The sequence below is a fragment of the Oncorhynchus gorbuscha genome, linkage group LG21 (genome assembly GCF_021184085.1).
Source record: "Oncorhynchus gorbuscha isolate QuinsamMale2020 ecotype Even-year linkage group LG21, OgorEven_v1.0, whole genome shotgun sequence".
In the NCBI taxonomy this organism is placed as follows: domain Eukaryota; kingdom Metazoa; phylum Chordata; class Actinopteri; order Salmoniformes; family Salmonidae; genus Oncorhynchus; species Oncorhynchus gorbuscha.
In genome coordinates, this window is record NC_060193.1 from 40,676,965 (window position 1) to 40,702,344 (window position 25,380).

Genomic DNA, 25,380 nt, shown 5'->3' on the forward strand with positions numbered 1-25,380 from the left:
TTGTTCAATAAGAAACACTAATTTTATTTTTTATTTTTACAACGTTTTTCCATTGCGTGCCCTAATGAACACAACCTTAGTAACACCTCACATTACAGTAGCCTCAGATCAGTCTAACTTCAGTAGAGTAACTGAAGTTCCTGATACATTCAGCTATTCACGCTTTAGCCAAGTCATTATTCAGAAAAGATAGACAGTACTATGCCTACAAGTTTGCACAGGCCTACTGACCAGACGGACCAGTCACTTGACAGCAGACGACCAATCTCAACTCCAGGACCTTGATTCACAAAACACTTCGAAAGTCTCTTTATCTGAAGATACTGCAATGTATTTGGTGAGTGACAGGACAGGTCAGATGGACAGGTCAGTATCTGGAGTGTCTGACATAGCTCGGGGACTGGTAGGACTGATGGCACCACACTCCTCGGGGATACTGTGGGAGGAGTCCCCGTTCACACTGGCATTGAGACACAGCACAGCAGTGCCTGTATGGATGAGACAAAATGGAGACCAGGCTCATTTTCAGCAGGAGAATACAGGAGAAAGTATTTTGAAATGGAGGTGCCTCGTCATACATGAACTTGTCCAATTAGAACCCAAAGTGTTTAGGTACGTTGTGCCCTCCCCTACTACACACCAGCCCCGACTAACAACTTAGAAAAAGGGAATGTATGTGTGCAAGAGAAATACTGAACTAACATAACAAAATGCTAAAAAAATACATTTTTTATTTATTTCACCTTTACTTAACCAGGTAGGCTAGTTGAGAACAAGTTCTCATTTACAACTGCGACCTGGCCAAGATAAAGCAAAGCAGTGCGACACAAACAACACAGAGTTACACATGGAATAAACAAACATACAGTCAATAACACAATAGAATAAAAGTTTATATACAGTGTGTGCAAATTAGGTAAGATAAGGGAGGTAAGGCAATAAATAGGCCATAATGGCAAAATAATTACAATTTAGCAATTAAACACTGAAGTGATAGATGTGCAGAAGATGAATGCGCAAGAACAGATACTGGGGTGCAAAGGAGCAAAAATAAATAACAGTATGGGGATGCGGTAGTTGGATGGGCTATTTACAGATGGGCTATGTACAGGTGCAGTGATCTGTGAGCTGCTCTGACAGCTGGTGCTTAAAGTTCGTGAGGGAGATACGAGTCTCCATTTTCAGTGATTTTTGCAATTCATTCCAGTCATTGGCAGCAGAGAACTGGAAGGAAAGGCGGCCAAAAGAGGAATTGGCTTTGGGGGTGACCAGTGAAATATATCTGCTGGAGCGCTTGCTACTGGTGGGTGCTGTATGGTGACCAGTGAGCTGAGATAAGGCGAGGCTTTACCTAGCAAAGACTTGTTGATGACCTGGAGCCAGTGGGTCTGGCGACAAATATGAACCGAGGGCCAGCCAACAATAGCATACAGGTCGCAGTGGTGGGTAATATATGGGGCTTTGGTGACAAAACGGATGGCACTGTGATAGACTGCATCCAATTTCCTGAGTAGAGTGTTGAGGCTATTTTATAAATGACATTGCCGAAGTCAAGGATCGGCAGGATAGTCAGTTTTACGAGGGTATGTTTGGCAGCACGAGTGAAGGATGCTTGGTTGTGAAATAGGAAGCCGATTCTAGATTTAATTTTGGATTGGAGATGCTTAATGTGAGTCTGGAAGGAGAGTTTACAGTCTAAACAGACACATATTCTAAGTCAGAACCGTTCAAAGTAGTGATGCTGGATGGGCGGGCAGGTGCGGGCAGCGATCGGTTGAAGTGCATGCATTTATTTTTACTTCCATTTAGGAGCAGTTGGAGGCCATGGAAGGAGAGTTGGATGGCATTGAATCTCGTCTGGAGGTTAGTTAACACAGTGTCCAAAGAAGGGTCCGAATTATACAGAATGGTGTCGTAAAGGGTAGAGGTGGGATCAAGGAATCACCTGCAGCAAGAGCGACATCATTGATATATAGAGAAAAATGGGTCAGCCCGAGAAGAGACTACCACACCGTGCTTCTACAACTGCATTGCTTGCTGTTTGGAGTTTTAGGCTGGGTTTCTGTACAGCACTTTGATATATCAGCTGATGTAAGGGGGTTATATAAATCAATTTGATTTGATACCAGAGGTCCGGACAACAGGTCCTCTGATTTGACATGTTGAACTCTATCTGAGAAGAAGTTGGTGAACTAGGCGAGGCAGTCATTTGAGAAACCAAGGCTGTTGAGTCTGCCGATAAGAATGTGGTGATTGACAGAGTCGAATGCCTTGGCCAGGTCGATGAATACAGCTGCACAGTATTGTCTCTTATCGATGGTGGATATGATATCATTTAGGACCTTGAGCGAGGCTGAGGTGCACCAATGACCAGCTCGGAAACCAGATTGCATAGCAGAGAAAGTACGGTGGGATTCAAAATGGTCAGTGATCTGTTTGTTAACTTGGCTTTCGAGGACCTTAGAAAGGCAGGGTAGGAATATGAATAAATCAAATGAAAACACATGGAAGATGTCTTGTATGTGAATTCACAAACGTAGAGTCTGAGAAGTGACATAATTTGGTAATTACTGTAATGTTTGAGGGGAGCAGTGTGCGTGTATGTGTTTGTTCGTTCAAATATCTCTTACGGTCCATCTCATAAACACAGCTGTCACTGTGAGCCTCTGTGTCCGAACAAGTCCGTATCCTCCTCTGGGTTGACCTTTGACCTGATAACACACCCTCCTTTGGCGGGAGACCAGACCTGGAAATGACAACGGCTTCACTTAGAAACACAGCTCCAGGGTGAATTTTCCCCTAGATACAGATCTAGGATCAGCTTCCCCAACCCTAACCATTAGTGGAGGAAATATAAAACTGTCCCAAGATCAGCGTCTAAGGACAAATTCACTCTACACCTAGAAGCACACCGGTAATGACAAGGACCTTTGTAGTAGAACCAGCGGAATGTTTTCTGTACGCAATAATACCTGTCGAAGTTGTACGTGCCCGGGTAACTTATGGACCGCTTCATCTGCAAATGAAAAAAGGAAATGGACACCGTTAGTACTTGTGCCTATCACTGAATATTAAGGACTTTAAATTGACAAAATATTATTCCTATATTGTGCCTATTCACAGCAGCATAAAAGCGAACATCCGTAATTGTGGTATATTCCAAAACGGGTGTATAAAAAAGTAAGTAGCATAGGAAACTAAAACACAGTCTTTGTTCAAGTCTACAGAAACGACTTAGTATCTTGTTCAAACAACTTTTAGTATCTTTTTCAAACAATTATCTAATTTGTCATTCAAACGGTAGTACCTATTTAGAAACAAATTAGTATAAGTAGTTTCAACCACTTATCTTGTTTGAATGACAATTGTTATTTTGTCTAATTAGACCTCATTTGTTAGCTTGTCAGACCATGTAATGGTTGTTGCAGCCATTCCATCCATTGATATGATTATTAATTGACAGTTCTTTGATCGTGCAGAGCTGCTTTTGAATGCCAGAGCATGTAAGTAGGCCGCAGAGCGTAATTTGAGCAGATTTTTTAAATGTTGTCGGCCTTCTCTCCCACTCCAATGTCACTCTGGTACTGCTCAGCCACAAGCTCGGGCATGCCCCACCAAGCATTTTGTTTCCTTTATCACTATTTCAATTAGGCCTATTCGGTTGTAATCATTTAGCCTACTCCACCCACCGTAGTAGTCTATATCTAGTTTATATTCTACTTTCTAACTGTAGGAAATGTAATTTCAATTTTGAAGGACTTCAAATGTATTAACATATGTTTTAGGTAGGCAATACATAGGCTACTGTCAAATGTTTTTCTTGGAATAGAAACACCATAACATAAATCAATTTAATTAAGCTAAAATATCAGAAATAAAAAGTAAATAAAAGGCCACTATGAGCTTCTTTTCATAAATAATCATCTCAAACTGCCAGTCAATTGATTTGTGCGCAGCAACAAGCACCAACAAGCTTCACATGTGCAATGAGTGTGGGAAATGTGCTCGACAAATATATTCTAATTATTATAAAAAGACAGAAAAATACACATGTAAAAGCTTAATTACATAAAGGAATATTAGTGAGAATATAGACAAGAGAAAGTAATATATTTGAAAAGCCTCAAATTGAAAAAAAATGCATTGATAAAGCCGCCCCCGTGTGTGGATGTTATTTAAGTAGGGACCGGCACGGAGTTCAGCAGGACCGTGTCAAAAGGCTGCATCTTCGTAGGCCTACACTTCACCACTGCTGGAGGGAATACACAGCCGTCCTTGACTGTGAGCTAGAATTTAAATGTTGAATTTAAATGTGTGCGACACTACACGTAAACAATAGAATCAATGTAGGGAGGTAACGCGATAAGGAAATTGCTTTAGACTGCATTTACCGGTAGGACTAGTTATCTTGCGCGCTCTGGTAGAGAAATAGCCTGTTTAATAGTAGCCTAAAGTAAAGTATCCATCACCAACAAATTCAGGAATTTCAGAGATAATAGGCTGGTTTATGCTGCGAACAACATGCTTTTATCAGCCTACCAGAATCACCTACAAAAACAGGGTTGTGATAGGCCTTTAATTTAATTGTTCTAGCCCACAGTTTATAAAAACAGGGAAAAAATTGATTTAAATCACTGAAATAAAATGAAGCGATAGTAAACTTTGTGTTGGCTAATGGTTTACTGAAACATAAAGGAAGGTATCTGATTTTCAACAGCACCGATGACAATAACCTATTAACTTGATGGAAAGGCAAAAAAATATATATTGATTTGAACGCATCCTTGAGAAGGAGCACTTGAGGGAGAACCATGTGTGATGGATGGAGTGTTGCTAAATAAATCCTTGCATTGCAGGGATCCACTTGATTTTTGAATGACTACCTCATCTATGTACCTCACACATACAGATAATTGTCCCACAGTCGAGCAGTGAATTTCAAACACAGTTTCAACCACAAAGACCAGGGAGGTTTTCCTATGCCTCCCAAAGAAGTGCACCTATTGGTAGATGGATACATTTTTTTTAAACAGACATTGAATATCCTTTTGAGCATGGTGAAGTTATTAATTACACTTTGGATAGTGCATCAACACACACAGTCACTACAAAAATACAGGCATCCTTCCCAACTTAGTTGTCAGGGATTTCAGCACGAGGCTAATGGTGACTTTAAGACAGTTACAGAGTTTAATGGCTGTGATAGGAGAAAACTGAGGATCAATCAACAACATTGTAGTTACTCCACAATGCTAACCTAATTGACAGAGTGAAAAGGAAGCCTGGACAGAATAAAAATATTCCAAAACATGCATCCTGTTTGCAACAAGGCACTAAAGTAATAATGCAAAAAAATATGGCAAAGCAATTCCATTTTTTCCTGATTACAAAGTGTTATGTTTGGGGCAAATCCAATACAACACATTACTGAGTACCACTCTCCATATGTGCAAGCATAGTGGTGGCTGCATCATGTTTTGGGTATGCTTGTCATCATTAAGGACTGGTGAGTTTTTCAGGATAAAAAGAAACAGAATGGAGCTAAGCACAGGCAAAATCCTAGAGAAAAACCTGGTTCAGTCTGCTTTCCACTAGACACTGGGAGATTAATTCAACTTTCAGCAGGACAATAACCTAAAACACAAGGCCAAATCTACACTGGAGTTGTTAACCATGTTCATGAGTGGCCGAGTTACAGTTTTTACTTAAATCTGCTTGAAAATCTATTGGCAAGACATCAAAATGGTTGTCTAGCAATGATCAACAACCAATTTGACAGCATTTGAAGAATTTAGAAAAGAATAACGAGCAAATATTGCACAATCCAGGTGAGGAAAGCTCTTAGAGACTTACCCAAAAAGACTCACATCTGTAATTGCTCCCAAAGATGATTCTAACATGTATTAACTCAGGAGGTTGAATACTTATCTAATCAAGATATTAGTGTTTCAATTGTGAATCATTTATTACAAATGTTATAATTTTTCTTCCACTTTGACTTTACAAAGTATTTTGTGTAGACCGTTTCCATTTTAATCCGACTTTGTAACACAACAAAATGTTGAAAAAGTCAAGGGGTGTAAATACTTTCTGAAGGTATTGTAATTAAACAGTATTTTAGGGAGTGCAGATTACCAGCGTAGAGCTGTTTTTACACAATAATCTGTGTTCTCTTTTGGTGATATCATCATTGCGCATGCCCTTGGTGAGTGTGTTAGATTACAGCCAAACATTGTTTTGTCGAGTTAGTAGTGAGTCTCTTATAGAACTTGGATAATTAAGTTGCCTGAGTAATTCAGTTTTATAGACAGGATATTCTTGTACAGTAAAAGCACCTCTCTTGTCCACTGGGTGGAAGGTTATAGAGGTGTCATTCGGCGGGTAAAGTTATTCCTAACATGGGGAATATGAAATGCAAATCTTTGAAATTGTTGCATGTTGAGTTTATATTCTTGTTCAGCATACATAGGGGACTGTATAGCTGTGCTTTGGATCAAGTCAAGCAAGGATGCAGCAGATAAAATTAGGCACCAAATGGGAGAAAACGGATTGAAACGGAGTGACAACCTGTAATCTTCCAATACGAAATGCTCATTTTGCAATATGTTTTAAAACGTCTGTTGCATGCCCTAATGAACACCCCTGTGATGAAGCTGTACAGAGTATGGTGAAGTTGCCCCTAGACATTGATCATGGGTGAAGTTTTGCATTTGCCCCACCAATTGGATTGGGGAGGGGAATCTGATCCAAGATCTGTACCTAGGGGAAACTTCACTCCGGAGCTAGACAGTACATTGAATACCATCCTACCCGGGCCATCTGTATTGGGGACGGAGAAACAGGGGACATCATCATGTCATCTGGAGGGTTCAACAGCACCATGTCTGTCTTGAACTTGGAGTTGGCCATCTTCATACATTCTTCCAGTGTTTTGATGAAGGTGTTACACGTGGCACTCAGTAAAGAGGACGCCTCATTCAGAGTCTGGAGCAACAAAGAAAAGACAAGGAGAGGCAAATCAGTCAACTACAATTGGAGATAGGGCACGGACGAAAATACAATTCATAAATATACACGGACGAAAATACAATTCATAAATATACACAATATTAAGCCTAATATATTACTACATGTGCCTCAGGCTTTCTTAGCTGGTGTGAAGAAACTACTCCTTAAATTGGCAACACAATTTGTTTCTAAAAAGGGCTTGAAGAGTTTACAATGCTCCAAACTACAACCATTTAGCCACATTTCACGACCCTTTGACTTGGTAGTGAAGGTTACATTTTTAAAATTGGACATACCGGTGAGAGTTGCACATTTTAGCTGGTCACCTCAATCAAAACTTCAAGATGTTTTGGGTGGATAAACCCATGCTTTTGTCAAACAGTAAAGTGCATTATCCTCATGGTTCCTGTCATGAAATTGTCTGCCCTGCCACTGTGCCTGTTTTGACAGGGCCGGCTGATGCAATGAGTGAGTCTCTCACACCCTCTTCTCCCCCCCTCGTGCACCCCGAAAAATGCATTATGATTGTATAACATTTAAAAAATGCAATAGCGGGGGTAAAACAACTTTGGAAGCAAGCCACTGTCCATGCAAGAAAGAGAGGAGGAACTCGGCTTCCTGTAGGTATACTTTTTATTTCTCAACTCTCAATATTTAGCTCAAAGCACACAGTTTTACAATCAAGATGTCTGATATGGCTTTGAAATACGGAGCACACAAACTGCATATCGGCCATCACAAGTGCACTAGGCCTCGTTGGCAACATTTAATATACTGTTAGATTAATACATGGCAACACTAGCAGTAGGTGTTATATTTTTAGTCAGCAACCTAGCTAATGTGTTTGAAATGTTCACTTCCTTAGGTGGTGAATTTAGTACCAATTGAATTCTGGAGTCCTATTTTGACATTAAAACATAACAATAATAATTATCAACCCCAAATTCATGACAATTGCTGGATTATGTTACATATCAAAAATATATTGAATTACGCATTCCTGCTTGGACATGTTATATGTAACAACGTATTTATTGAATACTATAACAGTCCATTACACTAGCATTGTACATCTAAATTACTTTCCATTGCGTGACCCCGCAAAAATGTTGTGGTGCGACCAAATTGCTGCTAGTGCCACCAACTGAAGAAGTTACTGGCTCCAGTGCCACCAGGGGGAAATGTTAGTCTGGAGCTCTGGTTTAACATTTACATTTACATTTAAGTCATTTAGCAGACGCTCTTATCCAGAGCGACTTACAAATTGGTGCATTCACCTTATGACATCCAGTGGAACAGCCACTTTACAATAGTGCATCTAAATATTTTAAGGGGGGAGGGGGGGTGAGAAGGATTACTTTATCCTATCCTAAGTATTCCTTAAAGAGGTGGGGTTTCAGGTGTCTCCGGAAGGTGGTGATTGACTCCGCTGTCCTGGCGTCGTGAGGGAGTTTGTTCCACCATTGGGGAGCCAGAGCAGCGAACAGTTTTGACTGGGCTGAGCGGGAACTGTACTTCCTCAGTGGTAGGGAGACGAGCAGGCCAGAGGTGGATGAACGCAGTGCCCTTATTTGGGTGTAGGGCCTGATCAGAGCCTGGAGGTACTGAGGTGCCGTTCCCCTCACAGCTCCGTAGGCAAGCACCATGGTCTTGTAGCGGATGCGAGCTTCAACTGGAAGCCAGTGGAGAGAGCGGAGGAGCGGGGTGACGTGAGAGAACTTGGGAAGGTTGAACACTAGACGGGCTGCGGCGTTCTGGATGAGTTGTAGGGTTTAATGGCACAGGCAGGGAGCCCAGCCAACAGCGAGTTGCAGTAATCCAGACGGGAGATGACAAGTGCCTGGATTAGGACCTGCGCCGCTTCCTGTGTGAGGCAAGGTCGTACTCTGCGGATGTTGTAGAGCATGAACCTACAGGAACGGGCCACCGCCTTGATGTTAGTTGAGAACGACAGGGTGTTGTCTCACGCCAAGGTTCTTAGCACTCTGGGAGGAGGACACAATGGAGTTGTCAACCGTGATGGCGAGATCATGGAACGGGCAGTCCTTCCCCGGGAGGAAGAGCAGCTCCGTCTTGCCGAAGCTTGAGATGGTGATCCGTCATCCACACTGATATGTCTGCTAGACATGCAGAGATGCGATTCGCCACCTGGTCATCAGAAGGGGGAAAGGAGAAGATTAATTGTGTGTCGTCTGCATAGCAATGATAGGAGAGACCATGTGAGGTTATGACAGAGCCAAGTGACTTGGTGTATAGCGAGAATAGGAGAGGGCCTAGAACAGAGCCCTGGGGGACACCAGTGGTGAGAGCGCGTGGTGAGGAGACAGATTCTCGCCACGCCACCTGGTAGGAGCGACCTGTCAGGTAGGACGCAATCCAAGCGTGGGCCGCGCCAGAGATGCCCAACTCGGAGAGGGTGGAGAGGAGGATCTGATGGTTCACAGTATCGAAGGCAGCCGATAGGTCTAGAAGGATGAGAGCAGAGGAGAGAGAGTTAGCTTTAGCGGTGCGGAGCGCCTCCGTGATACAGAGAAGAGCAGTCTCAGTTGAATGACTAGTCTTGAAACCTGACTGATTTGGATCAAGAAGGTCATTCTGAGAGAGATAGCGGGAGAGCTGACCAAGGACGGCACGTTCAAGAGTTTTGGAGAGAAAAGAAAGAAGGGATACTGGTCTGTAGTTGTTAACATCGGAGGGATCGAGTGTAGGTTTTTTCAGAAGGGGTGCAACTCTCGCTCTCTTGAAGACGGAAGGGATGTAGCCAGCGGTCAGGGATAAGTTGATGAGCGAGGTGAGGTAAGGGAGAAGGTCTCCGGAAATGGTCTGGAGAAGAGAGGAGGGGATAGGGTCGAGCGGGCAGGTTGTTGGGCGGCCGGCCGTCACAAGACGCGAGATTTCATCTGGAGAGAGAGGGGAGAAAGAGGTCAGAGCACAGGGTAGGGCAGTGTGAGCAGAACCAGCAGTGTCGTTTGACTTAGCAAACGAGGATCGGATGTCGTCGACCTTCTTTTCAAAATGGTTGACGAAGTCATCTGCAGAGAGGGGGGGGGGGTAGGGGGAGGAGGATTCAGGAGAGAGGAGAAGGTGGCAAAGAGCTTCCTAGGGTTAGAGGCAGATGCTTGAAATTTAGAGTGGTAGAAAGTGGTTTTAGCAGCAGAGACAGAGGAGGAAAATGTAGAGAGGAGGGAGCGAAAGGATGCCAGGTCCGCAGGGAGGCGAGTTTTCCTCCATTTCCGCTCGGCTGCCCGGAGCCCTGTTCTGTGAGCTCGCAATGAGTCGTCAAGCCACGGAGCGGGAGGGAGGACCGAGCCGGCCTGGAAGATAGGGGACATAGAGAGTCAAAGGATGCAGAAAGGGAGGAGAGGAGCGTTGAGGAGGCAGAATCAGGAGATAGGTTGGAGAAGGTTTGAGCAGAGGGAAGAGATGATAGGATGGAAGAGGAGAGAGTAGCGGGGGAGAGAGAGCGAAGGTTGGGACGGCGCGATACCATCCGAGTAGGGGCAGTGTGGGAAGTGTTGGATGAGAGCGAGAGGGAAAAGGATACAAGGTAGTGGTCGGAGACTTGGAGGGGAGTTGCAATGAGGTTAGTGGAAGAACAGCATCTAGTAAAGATGAGGTCGAGCGTATTGCCTGCCTTGTGAGTAAGTAACATAATTAACTTAATTTCTGTACTCATCAAAACAAATATATATTTTTGTTGACTGTTTTTAATTCCCAACCCTGGGCTTCCAGACACACCACACCAAACACACACAATGAGTGCCTTGCTCAAGGGCAAAACTGCAGTACCAGCTTGCACCAAATATTTTCTTGCCAGCCCAGGGATTCACACCGGCAACCGTCCAGATCTTGGCCTGTCGCTCTGATCTCTATCTAGTACAGTGTCACTACCACGACTTCATTTGGCGTAGATGAAGAGTAAAAGAGCAAATAGGGAAAGGTGGATACCTAGTCAGTTGTACAGGGGGGGGGGGTGTATTTGATCTCCTGCTGATTTTGTACGTTTGCCCACTGACAAAGAAATGATCAGTCTATCATTTTAATGGTGGGTTTATTTGAACAGTGAGAGACAGAATAACATTTTTTGTAAACATGTCAAAAATGTTATAAATTGATTTGCATTTTAATGAGGAAAATAAGTATTTGTCCCCAGATTTCTGGCTCCCAGGTGTCTTTTATACAGGTAACGAGCTGAGATTAGGAGCACACTCTTTAAAGGGAGTGCTCCTAATCACAGCTTGTTACCTGTATAAAAAACAGCTGTCCACAGAAGCAATCAATCAATCAGATTACAAACTCTCCACCATGGCCAAGACCAAAGAGCTCTCCAAGGATGTCAGGGACAAGATTGTAGAGCTACACCTGGGCTACAAGACCATCGCCAAGCAGCTTGGTGAGAAGGAGACAACAGTTGGTCCGATTATTCATAAATGGAAGAAACACAAAAGAACTGTCAATTTCCCTCGGCCTGGGGCTCCATGCAAGATCTCACCTCGTGGAGTTGCAATGATCATGAGAATGGTGAGGAATCAGCCCAGAACTACACGGGAGGATCTTGTCAATGATCTCAAGGCAGCTGGGACCATAGTCACCAAGAAAACACTATGCCGTGAAGGACTGAAATCCTGCAGCACCCGCAAGGTACCCCTGCTCAAGAAAGCACATATACATGCCCATCTGAAGTTAGCCAATGAACATCTGAATGACTCAGAGGACAACTGGGTGAAAGTGTTGTGGTCAGATGAGACCAAAATTGAGCTCTTTGGCATCAACTCAACTCGCTGTGTTTGGAGGAGGAATGCTGCCTATGACCCCAAGAACACCATCTCCACCGTCAAACATGGAGGTAGAAACATTATGCTTTGCGGGTGTTTTTCTGCTAAGGGGACAGGACAACACCACATCAAAGGGACGATGGACGGGGCCATGTACCGTTGGGTGAGAATCTCCTTCCCTCAGCCAGGGCATTGAAAATGGGTCGTGGATGGGTATTCCAGCATGACAATGACTCAAAACACACGCCTAAGGCAACAAAAGAGTGGCTCAAGAAGAAGCACATTGGCTAGGCCACTCCAGGACCTTAGTCTCCAGAACTTAATCCCATAGAAAATCTGTGGAGGGAGCTTGAAGGTTCGAGTTGCCAAACGTCAGCCGTGAAACCTTAATGACTTGGAGAAGATCTGCAAAGAGGAGTGTGACAAAATCCCTCCTGAGATGTGTGCAAACCTGGTGGCCAACTACAAGAAACGTCTGACCTCTGTGATTGCCAACAAGGGTTTTGCCAACAAGGACTAAGTCATGTTTTGCATAGGGGTCAAATACTTATTTCCCTCGTTAAAATGCAAATCAATTTATAACATTTTTGACATGCGTTTTTCTGGATTTTTTTGTTGTTATTCTGTCTCTCACTGTTCAAATAAACCTACCATTAAAGTTATAGACTGATCATTTCTTTGTTAGTGGGCAAACATACAAAATCAGCAGGGGATCAAATACTTTTTTACTTCTCTGTATAACTGAATGCATTCAACTGAGATGTGTCTTTCACATTTAACCCAACCCCTCTGAATCAGAGAGGTGCGGGGGGGCTGCCATAATCAACATCCACGTCTTCGGCGCCTGGGGAACGGTGGGTTAACTGCCTTGTTCAGGGGCAGAAAGACAGATGTTTTTACCTCGTCAGCTCAGGGATTTGATCTAACAACCGTTCAGTTACTGGCCCAATACTCTAACCACTAGCCAACACTTGGGCTGCATCGATATGGCACCCTATTCCATACAGTGCACTACTTTTGACCGGGGCCCATAGGTCTCCGGGCAAATGAAGTGCAGTATGTAGGAAAAAGGGTGCCATTTGGGACACAACCTAGCTAAAACCTTGCAGGTATAGTTACCTCCGAGCTGGAATTGGAGTAGTCTCTTTCCTGGTCCTCCTGGCCCACAGACTCCTGTATCGTGTGGACCTGCTGCATTAGCAAGTCACAGTAGAGACGCAGCTCGGACATCTTTGTTTTCAGAGATTCTGTCGTCTCTGTTATTTCTTCCAATAAAAAAACAGAACACTTATGTTAGTGAGAGGACCTTTAAGGTAAGGTACTGTAACTCTAGCCTGGTCAGTGGTCCTAGATCTGTTGGTGCTCTTCAGTTTCCCCCTAGGATTTTTTTCCAGCAGCAGTGTCAGAGTTAGCGGTGAGGGGGGTCTCCCTTCAGGGGAGATGGGGTCTTTCTTGGGCATACATCTATACATCTCCATATGTTTTTTTACCATTGCGTTTCTGTCATTTGGCATCACAATTCCATAAGGAGTAGTCAGCAAGAGAGCATAAACAGACTGGCATCCAGGCAAAGGTAACACATGATCACTCATCTAAGGGTGTTTTTAGTTTGGTTCCCTTTTTAAGAGCATTGTGAACATAAAGCTCCCCAGGTTCGCTTGTCATTATTCCCGCACCACACAGACTACTGCAACACTGTTTCCCCTGCCCCTCACATTGGTGCCACAAAACAGAGATGATGATGTGAAAGTTCGTGGGAAAAACGTGTGCCGTTATTGGATATTGATTAGCGATTTTCAAGGATGGAAAGAAATTCCCAAATATGTGTAGAGATTTGTACTGGCACGATAATATGTTATTTGTTTGCAATATGTGATATACTCCAATGTAGATTTGGCCATGTGTTTTAGGTTATTGTTCTGCTGAAAGTGAAATTAATTTAAGCAATTATTTTACTGCTGAACTTATTTAGTTAGGCTTGCCATGCCAAAGGGGTTGAGTACTTATTGACTCAAGACATTTCATTTTTAATTCATTGTAAACATTTCAGAAAAACATAATTCCACTTAGACATTATTGGATATTGTTTGTAGGCCAGCGAGAGAGAAATTCAGGTTTACCCTGGGAGCTTGAGTGTGCGGCTCTCTTTATCTATTTTTATAGCCTATTTTTATAGCCTATAGCCTACAGGATGTAACACGACAAAACACGTAAAAAGTCAAGGGGTGTGAATACTTTCTGAAGGCACTGTACATGAATGATCCCAATTCAAGTTCAAAGACGGCGGCAATTAGAGAAAAAAAATGAAAAAGTAGATTGTGCTGATTTATAGGTACATTGAATGAACCGTATCACGTCATAGATTAAAAAGTCTGGGAATAGTGCCCAAACAAAGACGTCATATCTGAATTCCTCCATCTTTATGCACCTTCGCCATTACAGCATTACTTAATCTGCAGTATTCTTCTGCTAATTATTCTGTTACCAATAATATTTACATGCTAATATGTTCTGATTAGAATTGTCTCATCTTTTAACTAAATGCAACCAGTCCTGTCTGGTCCAGCTACGGTGGGTTTGTGTCCATAGGTGACATTGTTGCCAGTGATGCCTGGTGAGGACCTGCCTTACAACAGGCCTACAAGCCCTCAGTCCAGCCTCTCTCTATTGCGTACAGTCTGAGCACTGATGGAGGGATTCTGCGTTCCTGGTGTAACTCGGGCAGTTGTTGTTGCCATCCTGTACCTGTCCCGCAGGTGTGATGTTCGGATGTACCAATCCTGTGTAGGTGTTGTTACATGTGGTCTGCCACTACAGGGATGATCAGCTGTCCATCCTGTCTCCCTGTAGTGCTGTCTTAGGTGTCTCACAGTACGTACATGGCAATTTATTGCCCTGGCCACATCTGCATGCCTCCTTGCAGCATGCCTAAGGCACGGTCACGTAGATGAGCAGGCACCCTGGGCATCTTTGTTTTGGTGTTTTTCAGAGTCAGTAGAAAGGCCTCTTTAGTGTCCTAAGTTTCATAACTGTAACCTTAATTGTCTACAGTCTGTAAGCTGTTAGTGTTTTAATGACCATTCCACAGGTGTATATGTTCATTAATTGTTTATGGTGCATTGAACAAGCATGGGAAACAGTGTTTAAACCCTTTACAATGAAGATCTGTGAAGTTATTTGGATTTTTACGAATTATCTTTGAAAGACAGGATTCTGAAAAAGAGATGTTTCTTTTTTTAGCTGAGTTTATATGCATAAGTGAGTTTGTGTGTGCTAAGGTGCAGAGAATCAGAGCAGGTCGTCAGTCCAGTTCAAGTGTTCAACAGTCTGATGGCTTGTAGACAGAAATTGTCTCTGAGCCTGTTGGTATCTGACTTCATGCTCCATTCCCTCCCTTACCGTAGGGCAGATGGTAACAGCTTGTGGCTGGGGTGTGTGGGGTCCTTGACGATGGGGTCCTTCCTCAGGCAACATTTTGAGTAGATGTCCTGGATGGGTGGGAGTACGGTCCCAGTGATGTATTGGGCCATCTTCACCACCTGCTAGAGGACATTGTGGTCGTGGACGGAGCAATTAACGTACCAGGCCGTGATGCAATTGGTCAGGACGCTCTCGAAGCGGTAAAAGCCCTGACCTCAATCCCATAGAAAATGTGTGGGCAGAACTGAAAAAGCGTGTGCGAGCAAGGAGGCCTACAAACCTGAATCAGTTACACCAGCTCTGTCAGGAGGAATGGGCCAAAATTCACCCAACTTATTATGGGAAGCTTGTGGAAGGCTACACAAAACGTTTGACCCAAATTAAACAATTTAAAAGGCAATGCTATCAAATACTAATTGAGTGTTTGTAAACTTCTGACCGACTGGGAATGTGTTGAAAGAAATAAAAGCTGAAATAAATAATTCTCTACTATTATTCTGACATTTAACATTCTTAAAATAAAGTGGTGATCCTAACTGACCTAAGACAGGGAATTTTTACTTGGATTAAATGTATTTGGCTAAGGTGTATGTAAACTTCTGACATCAACTCTACCTCCTTGCTATAGGCTGACTTGTCGTTATTGGTTAAAAGGCCTACAACCTTGGTGTCGTCAGCAAACTTGATGATGCAGTTGGTGTCGTGCAAAGCCACGCAGTCGTGGGTGAATGGGAAGTACAGCAGAGGACTGAAGAGGGGCCCCTGTTTTAAGAGTCAGTGTAGGGTAGGTGTTGTTGCCAATCCTCACAGCCTGTGGTCTGGCCATCAGGAAGTCTAGGATCCAGTTGCAGAGAGTGGTGTTCAGGCCCAGGGTTCTAAGTTTGGTGTTGAGCTTGGAGGAAACAATATTGTTGAATGCTGAACTGTAGTCAATGAAGAGCATTCTCACATAGATTTTTCTCTTTCTCTTGCCGTTTGAACAGTGATGGAAATAGCATTTTCCGTGGATCTGTTGGAGTGGGTCCAGTGTGCCTGGCATGATGGCCTTGATGTGGGCCATGAACAGCCTCTCAAAGAACTTCACGATGACAGAGGTTAGCGTGACGATAGTTATTTGGGCACAACAGTAAATATACAATTAGGACACTGAATGACAATGCATGAGGGTCAATGTGAGAGGGAGACAAGCACAAAGAAAACGAACAAAGAAAACACTGCTGGGTCATTACCTTTTTCTTTATTGGCCCTCGTGTCAGCAAGGCCAGCTTTGGAACTTCCAAGTGCCACAAGCCACTTCTGTCGTTCGGCAGCATTGACAGCTTTGACGTAAAAATGCTGCTCTCCTGGTATGATCAGTTCCAGTCTGTTATTGTCGGTGGGGTGAACTAATGAAAAATATGTCAACACAACCCTTCAGCACAAGAATCAACCATAAATTGAGATTTCAATAGCAAATACTTCCTGTACTGAGATTAGAGGGGTTTAACTGTCAATCTGGGATTTAAAACAACAATGAAGCAGAAACCCTGCCAATGTTTGGGAAAACAGCTGAGGGATGGGAGTTGAGAAATGTAACCACTATCAAATTCATAGGGTGAGTGGCAACAATATAGGCCTTTCAGAAACAAATCATACCTTTGATTTCACAGACGGACATCTTAATACTTCCTTTGCTCCCTTTGCAGACATCATCTTGAGAATCATAGTAGGAAATTATTCCATCGTCTAAAACAAACCAGCGTGGCTGCCACCCTGTAATCATTTCAGATAAGCTAGGTTAGTTCTTCTTGCACTGACAACTTCTGTTTTTACAGGTTGGTTCTTCCTGTGCAGACAATTGATGAATCAAGCTAGCTAGATATCAACACAACCAACCAGTATTACCAAGAACACCTAGTGAAACATTCTCTTCCAGGTAGCCGGCGGGATAGGTAGCTAGCTAGCACACCGGTAGACAGTATCCCTCGCCCCTGCCTGTCAGGCACTGCTTTTCCGCAGTTCTGTTAACGATGGTGAGGCCAGGTGTTTGGCAAGAGGGAGCAAAATACACTGTGTGCTAGCTAGTTAACTGGGTCATTCCTACATTGCGGTGCCTGTTCTGTCGCCAGGAAATATCAGTTCTTATTTCGTTTAAAATGTGAATCTTAAAAACTTTAAATATGAGATCAGGTGTCCTTTACCTTAAAAACACCCAAGTATGGCTATTGAAAGGGCATTTTATGCATTTTGAATATTTTTTCTGTGGATTTGGGTGTTTTTGCCATGTACCCAGGTGTTATTCATCAATTTCTAATAGAAATATAAGCCAGTCCTAGTTAATAAAATCTCTCAAATGTTTTTTTTCATGATTGTATTTATTTTTATTGCATTTAAAATGTTCTGTGTCCTTTATCACTTTCCACCTTGTTAGTTTGTCGTAATTCTCCTTTAAAGCTGTAAAATGTAACTGTTTGGGTGACCTGACCAAATTCACACATAGAAATGAGTTATAGAGATGTAATTGTCATAGAAAGCAAGTCTATGTGCACTATTTCTATTCAAATCAAATATTATTTGTCACATACACATGGTTAGCAGATGTTAATGCGAGTATAGCGAAATGCTTGTGCTTCTAGTTCCGACAATGCAGTAATAACCAACAAGTAATCTAGCTAACAATTCCAAAACTACAACCTTATGGACACAAGTGTAAGGGGATAAAGAATATGTACATAAAGATATATGAGTGAGTGATGGTACAGAGCGGCATAGGCAAGATACAGTAGATGGTATTGAGTGCAGTATATACATATGAGATGAGTATGTAAACAAAGTGGCATAGTTAAAGTGGCTAGTGATACATGTATTACATAAAGACACAGTAGATGATAGAGTACAGTATATACATATACATATGAGATGAATAATGTAGGGTATGTAAACATTATATTAGGTAGCATTGTTTAAAGTGGCTAGTGATATATTTTACATCATTTCCCATCAATTCCCATTATTAAAGTGGCTGGAGTTGAGTAAGTGTGTTGGCAGCAGCCACTCAATGTTAGTGGTGGCTGTTTAACAGTCTGATGGCCTTGAGATAGAAGCTGTTTTTCAGTCTCTCGGTCCCAGCTTTGATGCACCTGTACTGACCTCGCCTTCTGGATGATAGCGTGGCTCGGGTGGTTGTTGTCCTTGATGATCTTTATGGCCTTCCTGTGACATCGGGTGACATCGGGTGGTGTAGGTGTCCTGGAGGGCAGGAAGTTTGCCCCCGGTGATGCGTTGTGCAGACCTCCCTACCCTCTGGAGAGCCTTATGGTTGTGGGTGGAGCAGTTGCCGTACCAGGCGGTGATACAGCCCGACAGGATGCTCTCGATTGTGCATCTGTAGAAGTTTGTGAGTGCTTTTGGTGACAAGCCAAATTTCTTCAGGCTCCTGAGGTTGAAGAGGCGCTGCTGCGACTTCTTCACGATGCTGTCTGTGTGGGTGGACCAATTCAGCGTGTCTGTAATGTGTACGCCGAGGAACTTAAAACTTACTACCCTCTCCACTACTGTCCCATAAATGTGGATAGGGGGGTGTTCCCTCTGCTGTTTCATGAAGTCCACAATAATCTCCTTAGTTTTGTTGACGTTGAGTGTGAGGTTATTTTCCTGACACCACACTCCGAGGGCCCTCACCTCCTCCCTGTAGGCCGTCTCGTCGTTGTTGGTAATCAAGCCTACCACTGTTGTGTCGTCCGCAAACTTGATGATTGAGTTAGAGGCGTGCGTGGCCACGCAGTCATGGGTCAACAGGGAGTATAGGAGAGGGCTCAGAACACACCCTTGTGGGGCCCCAGTGTTGAGGATCAGCGGGGTGGAAATGTTGTTGCCTACCCTCACCACCTGGGGGAGGCCCGTCAGGAAGTCCAGTACCCAGTTGCACAGGGCGGGGTCGAGACCCAGGGTCTCGATCTTGATTAGAGCTTTATTTGGGCGGTAAGCAAATTGGAGTGGGTCTAGGGTGTCAGGTAGGGTGGAGGTTATATGGTCCTTGACTAGTCTCTCAAAGCACTTCATGATGACGGAAGTGAGTGCTATGGGGGCGGTAGTCGTTTAGCTCAGTTACCTTAGCTTTCTTGGGAACAGGAACAATGGTGGCCCTCTTGAAGCATGTGGGAACAACAGACTGGGATAGGGATTGATTGAAAATGTCCGTAAACACACCAGCCAGCTGGTCTGTCCTCAAAGCAGTATTGTCCTCAAAGCGGGCAAAAACGTTATTTAGTCTGCCTGGGAGCAAGACATCCTGGTCTGTGACTGGGCTGGTTTTCTTTTTGTAATCCGTGATTGACTGTAGACCCTGCCACATACCTCGTGTCTGAACCGTTGATTTGAGATTCTACTTTGTCTCTATACTGACGCTTAGCTTGTTTGATTGCCTTGCGGAGGGAATAGTTACACTGTTTGTATTCAGGCATGTTTCCGGTCACCTTGCCATGATTAAAAGCAGTGGTTCGGGCTTTCAGTTTCTCGCGAATGCTGCCGTCAATCCACGGTTTCTGGTTTGGGAATGTTTTAATCGTTGCTATAGGAACGACATCTTCAACGCACGTTCTAATGAACTCGCTCACCGAATCAGCGTATTCGTCAATGTTGTTGTCTGACGCAATACGAAACATATCCCAGTCCACGTGATGGAAGCAAAACTCTTGAACGTGCCGTCCTTGGTCAGCTCTCCCGCTATCTCTCTCAGAATGACCTTCTTGATCCAAATCAGTCAGGTTTCAAGACTAGTCATTCAACTGAGACTGCTCTTCTCTGTATCACGGAGGCGCTCCGCACCGCTAAAGCTAACTCTCCTCTGCTCTCATCCTTCTAGACCTATCGGCTGCCTTCGATACTGTGAACCATCAGATCCTCCTCTCCACCCTCTCCGAGTTGGGCATCTCCGACGCGGCCCACGCTTGGATTGCGTCCTACCTGACAGGTCGCTCCTACCAGGTGGCGTGGCGAGAATCTGTCTCCTCACCATGCGCTCTCACCACTGGTGTCCCCCAGGGCTCTGTTCTAGGCCCTCTCCTATTCTCGCTATACACCAAGTCACTTGGCTCTGTCATAACCTCACATGGTCTCTCCTATCATTACTATGCAGACGACACACAATTAATCTTCTCCTTTCCCCCTTCTGATGACCAGGTGGCGAATCGCATCTCTGCATGTCTGGCAGACATATCAGTGTGGATGACGGATCACCACCTCAAGCTGAACTTCGGCAAGACGGAGCTGCTCTTCCTCCCGGGGAAGGACTGCCCGTTCCATGATCTCGCCATCACGGTTGACAACTCCATTGTGTCCTCCTCCCAGAGCGCTAAGAACCTTGGCGTGATCCTGGACAACACCCTGTCGTTCTCAACTAACATCAAGGCGGTGGCCCGTTCCTGTAGGTTCATGCTCTACAACATCCGCAGAGTACGACCCTGCCTCACACAGGAAGCGGCGCAGGTCCTAATCCAGGCACTTGTCATCTCCCGTCTGGATTACTGCAACTCGCTGTTGGCTGGGCTCCCTGCCTGTGCCATTAAACCCCTACAACTCATCCAGAACGCCGCAGCCCGTCTAGTGTTCAACCTTCCCAAGTTCTCTCACGTCACCCCGCTCCTCCGCTCTCTCCACTGGCTTCCAGTTGAAGCTCGCATCCGCTACAAGACCATGGTGCTTGCCTACGGAGCTGTGAGGGGAACGGCACCTCAGTACCTCCAGGCTCTGATCAGGCCCTACACCCAAATAAGGGCACTGCGTTCATCCACCTCTGGCCTGCTCGCCTCCCTACCACTGAGGAAGTACAGTTCCCGCTCAGCCCAGTCAAAACTGTTCGCTGCTCTGGCTCCCCAATGGTGGAACAAACTCCCTCACGACGCCAGGACAGCGGAGTCAATCACCACCTTCCGGAGACACCTGAAACCCCACCTCTTTAAGGAATACCTAGGATAGGATAAAGTAATCCTTCTCACCCCCCCCCCTTAAAAGATTTAGATGCACTATTGTAAACATTTACATTTAAGTCATTTAGCAGACGCTCTTATCCAGAGCGACTTACAAATTGGTGCATTCACCTTATGACATCCAGTGGAACAGTCACTTTACAATAGTGCATCTAAATCTTAAAGGGGGGTGAGAGGGAATACTTATCCTATCCTAGGTATTCCTTAAAGAGGTGGGGTTTCAGGTGTCTCCGGAAGGTGTTATTTATGTTATTTAGATGCACTATTGTAAAGTGGTTGTTCCACTGGATGTCATAAGGTGAATGCACCAATTTGTAAGTCGCTCTGGATAAGAGCGTCTGCTAAATGACTTAAATGTAAATGTAAATGTAAGCAGTCTTGGAGTGTGGAATCAGATTGGTCGGACCAGCGTTGAACAGACCTCAGCGCGGGAGCTTCTTGTTTTAGTTTCTGTCTGTAGGCAGGGATCAACAAAATGGAGTCGTGGTCAGCTTTTCCGAAAGGAGGGCGGGACAGGGCCTTATATGCGTCGCGGAAGTTAAAATAGCAGTGATCCAAGGTTTTTCCAGCCCTTGTTGCGCAATCGATATGCTGATAAAATTTAGGGAGTCTTGTTTTCAGATTAGCCTTGTTAAAATCCCCAGCTACAATGAATGCAGCCTCCGGATAAATGGATTCCAGTTTGCAAAGAGTCAAATAAAGTTCGTTCAGAGCCATCTATGTGTCTGCTTGGGGGGGAATATATACGGCTGTGATTATAATCGAAGAGAATTCCCTTGGAAGATAATGCGGTCGACATTTGATTGTGAGGAATTCTAAATCAGGTGAACAGAAGGACTTGAGTACCTGTATGTTGTTATGATCACACCACGTCACGTTAACCATTAAGCATTCGCCCCCGCCCCTCTTCTTACCAGAAAGATGTTTGTTTCTGTCGGCGCGATGCGTGGAGAAACCAGCTGGCTGCACCGATTCCAGTGAGCCATGTTTCCGTGAAGCAAAGAACGTTACAGTCTCTGATGTCCCTCTGGAATGCTACCCTTGCTCGGATTTCATCAACCTTGTTGTCAATAGACTGGGCATTGGCGAGAAGAATGCTAGGGAGTGGTGCACGATGTGCCCGTCACCGGAGTCTGACCAGAAGACCGCTCCGTTTCTCCCTTTTACGACGTCTTTGTTTTGGGTCGCAGGCTGGGATCCATTCCGTTGTCCTGGGTGAAAGGCAGAACACAGGATCCGCTTCGCGAAAGTCATATTCTTGGTCGTACTGATGGTGAGTTGACGCTGCTCTTATGTTCAGTAGTTCTTCTCGACTGTATGTAATGAAACCTAAGATGACTTGGGGTACTAATGTAAGAAATAACACGTAAAAAAAAAAAAACTGCATAGTTTCCTAGGAACGCGAAGCGAGGCGGCCATCTCTGTCGGCGCCGGAAGTATTCTTCCCATTCTTAAATTTAGTTTTAGCCTCGGTTTTGTACACCAGCTTCAAACTGCTGAAAATACTATATTTTTGGTTGTGGAAAATATATTTCGCAACAGTTTAGATGGTACAATGATTCTCTATAACAACCTTGCTTATTTTGTCACATGAACTGAAAATAGCCCATTATATTTGAATTTTAGCAACCAGAAAATGACAGAGCGATTTCTGCATAGCACATCTTTAGATTTGCTTTCAATGACAATATCATATCCATAACACCTATTTCTATGTTCATGTTGTTGTTTGGTGGGAAAACAATGGTGCGAAGCTAAATAAATATAAAACACTTGGTTTGATTTATTTTCCCACGTTTCATGACACTTGTCTGTCTCACACATGCATTTCCACCCTATTGGGCTAAATTAGAGAAGATTTAACATATTTTCTAAATCTTAAAATACATTTCATATAGAAGTTCAAAACCTGTTCAAATGTTTACCATTATGCTAGTTTAATCTCAATCACCCACAGAGTTACGGCTAATTAAGGCTACACATTTCCACCCTGTTAGGTTTTGGCGGTAGGAGGTGGAGATGGGGTATCCACAGGAAAGTGTTGTTTACCCTACTTTTTGTGGTGCGGGTGGGTTCTGTCGTTTGTGTTTTTAATCTGTTGACGCATTGCACGTGATGCTCAATATGTAAAAAATAGCCGAACATAAACGAATGTAGTAGACCGAAGCACATTTCCTCACAATCAGCTGGAAGTGTTTGCCTGTTCGGTTAGGCTCGGCCATATGTAAGTGTTTGTCACATACGAATTGCATCAGTATTGAAAATAAAAACCAGAAATACAAACGATAAACATACCAGCATAGGCCTACTTAATGTCTGGTTGATAACACTACTCTGAATATTTAGTCTCACATTCCTATCTGCAAAAGGACCAACCACACGGACAACCGGTGACGTATTTTATTCAGCATTCTGTCTCAGAGGTCGTGAAAGGAAACTTTCCTGGTCCAAACGCTAATTTCTGTCTAGGGTCTTTAGGCTAGGTTCCACCCTGTTATTATTATGCAATAAGTATGGGATTATGCACCTAAAATAGATCAAGTGCCTTAGTTTGACCAATATGTTTTTCTGAAAGTCAAAGATGTGCTTTTTCTGAATAAAAATACAAATATTTGTTTTGTATTCCAAAATTATGAGGTCCAAAAGGTACTGTAATGTAGGTATGACCCAGCTAGGAGGACTCCGATACACAGCAGGCCGGAGATAGGGTGACACCGATAAATATCTAGGACACTTGTATTTCCCTTTTGACAACATTTTAATCGCATAGACAAATCAGGGGAAATCCAGAATATCAAAAGTGTCACAGAAGCATGAATATGGCGTGCACGCAGGAACGCCCCGAATTGCAGGTCGCAATCATACACAATTGACTAGTGTGGGCAGACTGGAACATCAACGTCACATAAAAAAACGACTGATTTCAGCACCCAAAGAACAGCCCGCAATTACACACGACATTGGTAATTGGTATGTGACAGCTCTAGTCCGCCCACAAGCACAGCTCCATCGTAAATCGTTGAGTTTAGTCGGTTAGTGCAGAGTTAGCTAACTTACATAAGTGTAGGTTGTAAGTTATAAAATACTTACTAAGTTAGTTACCTTACACATGTATCAAAATGACACAGCAAGGGCTGTGAAGGGCAGACAACTAAGCTAACGTTAGCTTAGCTAAATTTAATGTCAATGTGACAGCTATGCTAACGAGATAGTCAAGCTAGCTAGCTAAACTATGGACCAAACACATTAAATGCATAACGTTACCTGTCATATAATTTGTCCACTTATAGAGAACTCCTTCCATAATGAGCTTGCAGAAATACCACACGATCCACGTCCCCCAAAATCTCGTCACTAGTTAATACTGATATCGTACCAAAGCTAGTAAGCAATTTAGCTTGTCAACTTCATGATGCTAGCTAGCTAAAACCAAACGAAATATGTATGTTAACCTCAAAGTATATAGTGCCATGTGAATGACTATGCGTCAGCCAACAACACAGTGTGAATTCCGCTCATGTTGTTATCTTGTTGTAATTGAACTGGCGTTGAATAAACAATTGCCAGCGGATTGCTTCTTAGGTAGCTAGCTAGCTATATTTGTAAACAAAAATAACGTCACGTCCGTTTTGAGACTTCAAAATACAAGCTCCGGTTTTATTTAGATGCTTTCTTTACAAGCGCAATTTTACACTCCATAATTATCCTACATGGAAGAGAGAAATAGTAATAGCGTCTTTTTGTATGTTTTTTTAATAAACTACGAAAATAAGTTATGTTCTAAACACACGTTTAGATCTTATACTTTTTCTTCTATGCGTTCATTTTCACTTTTTGTGAATTTTGATGAATTTATGTAATAAAAGAAAGCACAAAGGCTTATTCATAAAGGTAATGTTAACTGACTAATATTACCTCATACAACAAAAAGTATAACATCTCATAAACCTGTGTCAAACTCAGACCTAATTTTCGGCATTTATACCAAAGGGATGGTTGAACAAACCAGAGGTAACTAATTTCCGGGTTGTAGGACTACAAACTGATTTCATGCCCCCTGCTTTTGGTGGGATGGGGTAACTGGCAGTTAATCCAAGAAAGAAGACAAGTAGGCTGCCAGTCCATTGCAATAAAAACTATTTATCTTAGCTTCCCCTGTAAACTAAAGTGCACTTTAAAATGCTCAATAATATTTATCCAGGCTTCGTTTC

General features: G+C 43.5%; 1 protein-coding gene across 1 annotated transcript; it reads right to left on the minus strand.

The window, feature by feature from the left end:
- plekha3 (pleckstrin homology domain containing, family A (phosphoinositide binding specific) member 3) lies at window positions 1-24,786 on the minus strand. The gene is made up of 8 exons (XM_046319995.1): window positions 24,434-24,786; window positions 16,839-16,955; window positions 16,433-16,588; window positions 12,903-13,048; window positions 6,811-6,984; window positions 2,973-3,016; window positions 2,631-2,746; window positions 1-488 (listed from the first exon to the last, which is right to left on the minus strand). Exons 1-8 carry the CDS (start codon window positions 24,471-24,473, stop codon window positions 355-357), a joined length of 927 nt encoding a protein of 308 aa, XP_046175951.1. The 5' UTR covers window positions 24,474-24,786; the 3' UTR covers window positions 1-354.
- Window positions 24,787-25,380: the final 594 nt, after the last annotated feature.

Bases quoted from the DNA above. Each gene is read 5' to 3' on its own strand.
- plekha3 (XM_046319995.1), bottom strand. From the start codon at position 24,473: ATGGAAGGAGTTCTCTATAAGTGGACAAATTATATGACAG. The intron at 6,985-12,902 runs GTAACTATACCT...TTGTTGCTCCAG, and splicing joins ACTCCAATTCCAGCTCGGAG to ACTCTGAATGAGGCGTCCTC. The intron at 3,017-6,810 runs GTAGGATGGTAT...TTTCATTTGCAG, and splicing joins CCCCAATACAGATGGCCCGG to ATGAAGCGGTCCATAAGTTA.